Source organism: Otolemur garnettii, unplaced genomic scaffold (assembly GCF_000181295.1).
Source record: "Otolemur garnettii isolate 467f Iridium unplaced genomic scaffold, OtoGar3 scaffold00153, whole genome shotgun sequence".
Classification (NCBI taxonomy): Eukaryota; Metazoa; Chordata; class Mammalia; order Primates; family Galagidae; genus Otolemur; species Otolemur garnettii.
Genome location: NW_003852548.1, coordinates 3,827,845 through 3,837,667, shown reverse-complemented (window position 1 = coordinate 3,837,667; position 9,823 = coordinate 3,827,845). Strand labels below are relative to the sequence as shown.

General features: G+C 40.5%; 1 protein-coding gene across 1 annotated transcript in view; it reads right to left on the bottom strand.

Moving 5' to 3' along the window:
- The window catches only part of CCNB3 (cyclin B3), a 58,494-nt gene that overhangs the window by 33,573 nt on the left and 15,098 nt on the right, over window positions 1-9,823 (bottom strand). The window contains exons 4-8 of the mRNA XM_012811271.1: window positions 7,115-8,168; window positions 6,906-6,922; window positions 5,027-6,803; window positions 3,639-3,713; window positions 1,811-1,903 (exon numbers count right to left, since the gene is read on the bottom strand). Of these exons, the coding sequence (XP_012666725.1) occupies window positions 1,811-1,903; window positions 3,639-3,713; window positions 5,027-6,803; window positions 6,906-6,922; window positions 7,115-8,168 (3,016 nt within the window). The remainder of the gene's footprint in view (window positions 1-1,810; window positions 1,904-3,638; window positions 3,714-5,026; window positions 6,804-6,905; window positions 6,923-7,114; window positions 8,169-9,823) is intronic.

Here is a 9,823-nt window from a genome sequence, read left to right as displayed (position 1 = left end):
AAAAAAAAAAAAAAAAGAAAAAGTTCTCAAAGAATCACATATATCCAACAATCCCATATATCACTGGGAAAGAGACATGAATAGAAAAGAAGACAGATGAATGAATGGCTAACCTATGAAAAAATGCTCATAGTCCCTAGTTATCAAGAAATGCAAATCAAAACTACCCTGAGATATCACCTAACCCTAGCAAGAATGGCCCACATCACAAAGTCTCAAAGCTGCAGATGCTGGCGTGGACTTGGAGAGAAAGGAACACTTTTATACTGCTGGTTAGACTGCAAACTAATATAACCTTTTTGGAAGAAAGTATGGAGAATCCTCAAAGAAGTCAAACTAGACCTCCCATTTAATCTTGCAATCCCATTACTAGGCATCTACCCAGAAGTAAAAAAAATCCTTTTATCATATGGACATTTGCATTAGACTGTTTATCACAGCTCAATTTACAATCCCCAAAATGTGGAAACAGCCTAAATGCCCAGCAACCCAGAAATGGATTAACAAGCTGTGGTATTATGTATACCATAGAATACTATTCAACCACTAAAAAGATGGAGACTTTACATCTTTTTTATTAACCTGGATGGAGGTGGAGCACGTTCTTCTTAGTAAAGCATCACGAGAATGGAGACGCAAGAATCCAAGGTACTCAACTCTAATATGAAGGCAGTAGATGAGCTAATACAAGGGGGGGGGTTGGGGAATGAGCAAGTGGGGAGGGGGCAGAGAGAGTAAGTTGGGGGTCAGGGTGCGGCACAACCTTTTGGGGATGGGACACAACTATAAGAGGGACTTTAACAAATACAATCCAGGTGGTAGAGATATTTTTCTGTTATCCACTTATTTCCTATCCCTACTTCTGGTTTCATGCCATCTGGGAATTTGATGAGTAGATCTTTTCTGTTTTTAAATAACTAATGAGAATGTCAATCAGAAAGAAGTTCAATGGCAGTCAATTTGAAATCTCTTTCTAGCTTGATAATGGTTAGCAATCTTTGGGTTTTATATCACTCATTTGAAATGCACCCAAATTCCACTATTATCTAATTTACTATTCTCTGTAACTTCCATTAGAGACATTTTAATGCTTTGCTGATGTCCAAATATACTGTGTCTAACACATTTTCCTGTTCTGTCACTTCAAAGTGAGCCTGAATCACTCCTCTGGTACTTAATAATAGATAAAAACTATATGACCTTTTCTTCTTAATTATATAGTAAAATTCTGCTGGGCAGGCAGACTATGCCTTATGTTTCTTTGTAAGCTCCCTAGTAAATCATTTAATTCTATTAATTTGACAAATATTATTGACTCCCTACTATGTGCCAGGTACTATTCTGGGCTCTCCCTCCTTAGCATAAAATAATAACTATTTATTATTTCCACATCCAACCCTGGACAAACAACTGCCTACCATGTTGTCCTTCCTATGACTCATCCCACCCAAAGCTTAAAAGACTTTGTCACTAACTCCAATCCAAATCACTAGATACACATTTACAAGGCTTTAAGAATAATAAAACTACCATACCATCACTGCCTTTTCTAGAAATACTGTCTCCCTCCACTGAGTTCTTATAGTATTTTATTTATAATATTTTTAGAGTACTTAGTATATTCCACTTTGATTTATACTTATTTTCTGTATATCTTATCTTGTCCCCTAAATCATAACCTCTTTGAAGGCAGGGACCATAGCAATTCTTTCAACTCTATAGACTCAATGAATGTTTACCATGTTTTTGCCTGGCCGTGCTGAACCAAGAAAGAATAGTGCCTCCTTAAGGCAGCAGTTCTTGGGCTTACCTGTACCTCCACCAGCCAGTCTATAAGAGTGGCCCTCATGGCACTGTTGATTTCAGTCTGCCTGTCCATGTATTTTTTAAGTATGAAGTTTTCCTGGCAGTGATAAGAAAGAAATGTTAATAAATAAACTCTTCTTGTAGTTCAAAATTATAACTTAACAATTAATTTCTCTCACAATTCTAACTCACTATTTTCAGTTGGTATCAGATAGGGGCAAATCAAAGTATCCTTTTCCAGGCAAGGTCCAGTTATCCTTGGGAAATAGGCACATATTATATTCAAGTGTCAGAGTGGGTATCGAGGAGTCCAGGAGGAATAAGGGCAGAAACACACCTACGGCTACAGATGAATGCCAGAAAGGTTCTTTCCCTTCTTTGCAGTTCAATCTAAAGCATAATACCATGCTATGTGGAGCAGTGCTTCTCAAACTTTAACATACATATGTACCACTTGGGCATGTTATAAAACTTCAGACTCTGGTTTAGAAGATCTGGTATGGGGCTAGGTTTTTGCATTTCTAATAATATCCTAAGTGAACTGATACTGCTGAGCCAAGGATTAACAAAGTTGTCTCTTATTTCCTCCAAGGTATACTAGAAAAAGTATAGGCTTTGAAGTAAGGCAGTGAACCAATCATACTCTCTCTAGAGAGAAGATGGGACATTCACCCACCCGCTTCTATGTGGCCTGCTAAAAATTCTAGTTGACAGATAATCCTGGTCTTATCTTTTCTGTTCTGAGAGACAGAAGAAACTTTTGAATTGATAAGTATTAGTGGTAAAGGAGACTAACAGGTTTCAAAGAAGAAAACTTCAGGCTCGGCGCCTATAGCTCAACTGGCTAAGGCACCAGCCACGTACACCTAAGGTGGCAGGTTCGAATCCCCAGCCCGGACCCGCCAAACACAATGACAGCTGCAACCAAAAAATAGCCGGGCGTTGTGGCGGGCGCCTGTGGTCCCAGCTACTTGGGAGGCAGAGGCAAGAGACTCACTTGAGCCCAGGAGTTGGAGGTTGCTGTGAGCTGTAATGCCAATGCACTCTACCCAGGGGGACAGCTTGAGGCTCTGTCTCAAAAAAAAAAAAAAAAAGAAGAAGAAAACTTCACCAGGTTGGATAGCCGAAACAAAGGGTATGATTTTACACATAATAACAGAAACATGCATATGTAAAGAAAAAAGATCTCTAAGAACTAACATTTGGAGACTACTTGACCATGTTTATGTCTGAGACTGTTTTCTTAGTAAGGAGAGTGGCAAGATTATGGTCTCGGCTCGGCGCCTGTGGCTCAATCGGCTAAGGCGCCAGCCACATACACCTAAGGTGGCGGGTTCGAATCCCCGGCCCGGGACCGCCAAACAACAATGATGGCTGCAACCAAAAAATGGCTGGCGCTGTGGCGGGCGCCTGTAGTCCCAGCTACTTGGGAGGCTGAGGCAGGAGACTCGCTTGAGCCCAGGAGCTGGAGGTTGCTATGAGCTGTGAGGCCATGGTACTCTATCCAGGGGTATAGCTTGAGACGCCGTCTTAAAAAAAAAAAAAAAGATTATGGTCTCCAAGGTAATAAGATTTTAGTCCATATCCCAGCTCTGGGATACAAGTTATGACTTTGGGCAGTTTCCTCATCTGTAAAAGGGAGATAATAATACCTACTCATCATGAAGTCACTGAGAGAATTAAGCAAGATAATAACTATAAATCCCTTAGTACAATGTCCAACTCATAATAAGCTACCAATAGATATTAGTTTTCAAATTGCATGCTGGCAGATGGAATGATGAGGGAATGAGAACTAGAAATCATCACCTACTTCCCAGCCACCTACAAACCTCTCTCTCCTTCATGTAACTGAAGATATCCTTGTCATATATTGAGTTGTCAATATCTTCCAGTAGGGGAGTCATCTGCTTGGAAATCACCAAAAAAAAAAAAAAAAATGTTATGAGGAGAATGATTCCAAGACTTAGCCCCCACACATCAAGGATGATTCCTTTCTCCCTGCCATCATCTTCTGCTAAGGTTTCTCAAGCTTCATATATCCTAGGCTATAAGAGTATCCCTTGACTTGATAATCCTCAACTACCTACTGATCAAGAAATGCCTAGTCTTCCTTATACATGCCTACTCTGTTAGGCACAAGGCAGCCTTTTTACAGGTAAGCTCAAAACTCTCCAAGAGGCTCAGCACCTGTAACTCAGCAGCTAGGGTATCAGACACATACACCAGAGCTGGTGGGTTCAAATCCAGCCTGGGCCTGCCAAACAATGACAACTACAACCAAAAAACAGTCAGGCACTGTGGCGGGCGCCTGTAGTCCCAGCTACTTGGGAGGCTGAGACAAGAGAATGGCCTAAGCCCAAGAGTTTGAAGTTGCTGTGAGCTGTGACACCATGGTACTCTACCTAAGGCAACACAGTAAGACTCTGTCTCAAAAAAAAAAAAAAACCCTCTCCAAGAAGGATATTTATTATTTTAGCTATGTCATCTGTCTTCTTAGGTCCCCTATTATGTCCCTTATGTCTCAATGCTTTTATCTGGACCAATTCATCTTCTTGGTAGCCTGTTCCTCCCTTCTATACCTTTACCCAGGTTGTTTTGCCTAAAGGTAGGACATTTATCCTCCTGCTTGCTAAATCACATTCCTTCATTCTTCAAAATTGTAAATTAAAAACCACCTTCTTTAGATGCCCTGGTGAACCTTTGCCCATCTTTGACTGAAGCCCACTATGATGCAATTACTTATTACAACTTATTGCAATTACTTAGGCATTTTCCTGAAATTATTTAATTTGTATTACAAAGCCCAAGCACAACATTTCAGACCCTTGTGAGTATTTCTGGAATAAATACTTTCTGATTGCTTAGATCTATCACTATGCCAATAAGAAAGTCAAGAGATTCTAGAAGGCCAACTTGATTTAAGAGAAAAGTACCAAAGACCCTAGTAAGTTTATCTTATATCATGGGTAATTTCAGGCTACAAAAGGTGAAAAGAAGTGATCCTGTATCACCTATCATTAAATAGGTGATATACGAAATGTCATCCTCTAGCTAGGCAGAGGGATCTCTCTGATAAGTTAATATCTATGGCTCAGTAGCTTAGGAAGGCAAAAAACAAACAAACAAACAAACAACAAAAAAATAACCTCTTTGGCCTGCTGCTACCTCAAGGACAACAAAGAACACTTCATCTAATTTAACAAAAAGATACAAATACCTCCTTTGGTGTTCTCTCATCCTGTGGTGAGAAAAGATTATTGGAACCAAATTCACATGTGCTAGACTTACTGCTGGTACTGGGCTTGCCCACACTAGACACAGTAGCAGTGCTGGACTTGCCTGTTCTGTATTCAGGGGCAATGATAGATACCTGTGGGATGGTATTAACTTCGGAGATCCATGTTTTGAGAAAGGTGTCTTCCTTTTGAGTGGGATTCTCATCCAAAGCCAATAGCTCTTTGAAAGACAACTCCTTCCCAGTGGTAGATTTCTCACTCAAAGGTAATATCTTTGTCAAAAGGAATGCTTCAGTGATGGCAGGTTTCTCCTGCAAGGCTAATGGCTCCTTGAAGAGGGCTTCCTTCTCAATGCTGGGCTTCTCCTGTAAAGCCAAGGGCTCCTTGAGGAGAATCTCTCCCTCCATTGTAGACTTCTCCTGTAAGACAAAATTCTCCTTAAAGAGGGTCTCTTTCTCAATGCTGGGATTCTCCCACATGGCCATGGGCTCCTTCAGGGTTGCTTCCTCCTCAATTGTTGGCTTCTCCTGCAAAGCTAAAGGCTCCTTGAAGCAAGTCTCCTCAATGCTGGGCTGCTCCTGTAAGGCCAAAGGCTCCTTAAAGTGAGCCTCTGCGTCAGTGGTAGGCTCCTTGAGGATAGCCTCCTCCTCAACACTGGGCTTCTCCTGCATAACAAAGGGGTCCTTGAAGAGGACCTCCTTCTCAATGATGGGATACTTCTGCAAGGCCAATGTTTGCTTAATAAGAGACTCCTCATCAGTAGTGATGTTCTCATTCAAGGCCAGCTGCTTCTTTAAGAGGAATACCTCCTCCTGGGCAGTGGGCTTCTTCTTTAAAGATAATTGCCTCTCTGTGCTTTTTACTGCCTCAGTGGAGGGCTCCTTCTTCAGAACCAAGAGCTTCTTGGAAGGGGATTCATCTTCAGTGGTGCTTTTCTCCTGCAAGGCCAACAGGTTCTTCAAGGAATCTTCTTTGGTATCCGTCTTCGTTTGCAAGACCAGCATCTTCTGGAAGAAAGACTCATCTTTGTTGCTAGGCTTAACATGCAATGAAAATAGCTCCTGAAAGAGGAATTCCTCCTCAGTGGCAGGTTTCTCTTCCAAGGTCAATAGTTCCTTAATATATGATTCTTCTTCAGTGGTAGTGTCCTGCAAGGCCAATAACTCTTTTGAGAGGGAAACCTCCTTCACAGTAATGTGCTTCTCTTTCAGCACGGATGGCTCATGAAAGAGGAACTCCTCTTCAGTTGTAGGTTTCTTCTTAAAGGGCAACAGCTCCTTATAGAGTGATTCTTCTTCAGTGGTGGTCTTCTGCAAGATCAGTGGCTTCTTTAAGATAAACACTTCTCCCTGAGTAATTTTCTTCTTCTCTAAAGACAGTAGTCTCTTGGTGAGGATTGCTGCCTCAGTTGTAGGATTCTTTCTAAATGACACTGGCTCCATAAAGAAGGAATTCTTATCTTCTCCACTCACATCCTGCGAGTCCAAAAGCTCTTGCCAGGTAGATGTCATTACTTGAGTGGTACACTCTTTCTTCTTTAAAGAAACTTTTTCTTCTCTAAAGGACAATGGCTCCTTAATAAGTGACTTTTCTCCAGAGGTGGTCTTCTGCAGTTTTAGTGACTTCTTCAAGCAGGACATTGTCCCCTGAGTGGTGTGCTTCTTTTTTAAAGGTAAAGGCTTCTTAGTGGGGGTTGTATCCTCAATGGTACGCTTTTTCTTAAAAGCCAATGCCTCCTTAAAAAGTGACTCCTCCTCAGTGGTGTGGTCCTTTCCCTGAGTGGTGTGCTTCTCCAGCAATGCAGATGGCTTCTGATGGTAGGACTCTTCCTCAGTAGCAGGCTTCTTCTTAAAGGACAATGGCTTCTTCATGAGTGACTTTTCTCCAGAGATAGTTTTCTGCAATCCTAGTGGATTCTTCAAGCAGTACATCTTCTCATGAGTAGTAGCTTTCTTTTTTAAAGGTAATGGCTTCTTTGTGGGAGCAGACTCCTTGGTAGTATGCTGCTTCTTAAAGGAAACTATCCCCATAACAAGGTTATCCTCACTGTTGATAGTTCCCTGCAATGCCCATGGCTTCTGCAAGAGGTCCACCTCTCCCTGAGTGGTGTGCTTCCCTTGCAATGGAGATGGCTCCTGGATCAAAGACTCCTCAGTTGCAGGCTTCTTTTTAATAGACAATGGATTTGTAGTGAGTGAATTCTCTCCATAGGTAGTCTTCTGAAATACTATTGGCTTCTTTAAGTGGGAAATCTTACCCTGAGTTATACACTTCTTCTTTAAATATAATGGCCTCATAGGGGCCTCCTCAGTGGTAGCCTTCTTCTTAAAGGCCAGTGACTCCTTAATAAGGGAATCCTTTTTAAAGTTCGTCTTTTCCTGCAAGGCCAATGATTTCTTTAAGATGGGCATTTCCTGTTCAGTGATATCTTTCTCTTGCAATTCAGATGGCTCCTGGAAAAGGGACTCATCAGTAGTAGGCTTCTTCTTAAGGAACAATGCCTCCTTCATGAGTGACTTTTCTCCAGAGGTGGTCTTCTGCAATACTAGTGGCTTCTTCAAGCAAGGTATCATCCCCAGAGTGGTACATTTATTTTTCTTTAATAATAATGGCTTCTTTGTGGGGTTTGACTGCTCAGTTTTAGGCTTCTTCCCAAAATTCATTGACTCCATAGAGAAGGAATCCTTTTCAACACTGATGTCCTGCAATGCTAGCAACTCCTCCTGGGAAGACTGCTTTCCCTGATATGTATACATCTTCTTGTTTAAGGATAACGTCCCCTTGGTGATGGCAACCTCCTCAGTTTTATTTTTTTTCCTAGAAGTCATTGGTTCTGTAAAAAACTTATCATCTTTGTCGGTCTCTTCCTGCAAGGATTGTGGCTTCACCAATAGGGATACCTCCTCGTGATTTGTGCACTTCTTTAAAGATAATGACTTCTTGATGAAGGCTGTCTCTTCAGTAGTGGCTTCCTCTTTTAAAATTAATGGCTTTGTGAAGGGCAATGCCTTGTCAGTAGTGGGTGTTTTGGAGTTGGTGGATAGCTCCAGAATAAGTGGTTGCTCCATGTTGTTTGGTAGCAAGGGGGTAGAGGACATTAGTGGTGAGGGTTTCGGTTTATACCTATAAAAGAAACAATGTCTGAGTAAGAAAAATGTAGTTCCCAGGATCCTCATCTACCAACTCATTTTGTTGCTATACTTACTAAAGGTATGCAAGGGGAAAGGACTTCAACCCCAAAAGACAGGTAAAGGGTAAAGGGTTAAAAAAAAAAAAAAAAACCACTGGTTACCATGACAGTAGAGGATAAAAAGAAATCAGTGGGTACCATGGTGAATCAGGTAAGTAGTGCACTGTATAGTTTCTAAGGCCTACAAATTTTTTCCCTGAAATCCATGTTATGCTTTCTCACATATGATTACCTTCATTTGTATTTAAAGGATTTTATTATAATACTTAGCACACTGTATGAATTATCTACCTATACATTAGTCTCCCTTACTAGCTGCATTTTTTTTCTTCATCTATCACTCTCAGGCATTCAGTAACATACAGGTTAAAATTAATATTATTTGAAGGCCAATGAGAGAGGCAGGCTAGTAATTAACATTGGTGTTATCTAACCACATTCGCTTCTCCTTAGGCTATTCAGGAGTCACTTTCTAAATGGAGGTAGTAAAAAGACCAAAATAAAAATTTGTCATATGTGTCAGATGCAAAGCTTTGTTTTGAATAGGATTTCATATCCAATTATAGTGACTAACCTAGTGAGACCAAATCATTGGAAGATTAGAAATCAGAATAAGAAAAGAGAGAAATGAAGACAAATATAATCACCAGTCTGAACAGGAAGAGTAAGTACTTACAAAAGACCAGATATCATATAATTCAATTTATATGAAACATCCAAGACATACATATCCATAGAGGTATATCCACAATAGAAAATAGATTAGTGTTTACCTGATGCTGAAATAGGGGCAGGAGGCAGAAAGGAAAACTGGGAAAGGAAAGGAACTCCAAATAGGTCTGGGTGTTTTTTGAGGGGGAAGTTTCAAAAGTTCTAAAATTAGATTGTGGTGATGGCGGTATAACTAGAATAAAAACCACTGGGCCTGGCATGGTGGCTCATGTCTGTAATCCCAGCTACTCTGAAGGATGAGGTGGGAAGATCAATTGAGGCCAGGAATTTGAGGTTGCAATAAATTATGATCTCACCACTGTACTCCACTCCAGCCTGGGCAACAGAGTAAGACCCTACTTCAAAAAAACAAAATCACTAAATTGTTTTTTTTTTTAAAAGAGAGATAAAGTGCCTCAAAAGGGTCTGCCTAACATGTTCCAGATCCCTCCTGACAAGAACTTTTAGAGGTAGTCTTCAGATTGTCTAGTTATGGTACAAACATATGTTATAGAGCTAGACTGCCTAGATTCAAATCCTGGCTCCTCTATTTACTAGCTGGGTAACCTTAGGAAAGTTAACTCTCTGTGTTTCAGTTTTTCACCTATAAAATTAGGATCATAATAATACTTCCTTCACAGGCTTATTGTGATGATTCAACAAATTAAGATGCTTCAAAACACTTAAAAGAATGTTATAAACAATTGCATAATTGAATAATTAGATAATTTAAATGAAATAGACAGATTTCTAGAAAGATAAAATCAAAACTCATTCAAGAAAAGAAAATCTAAATAGTCCTATAAAAAATATATTGAATAGGCTCGGCGCCTGTGGCTCAAGCGGCTAAGGCGCCAGCCACATACACCTAAGGTGG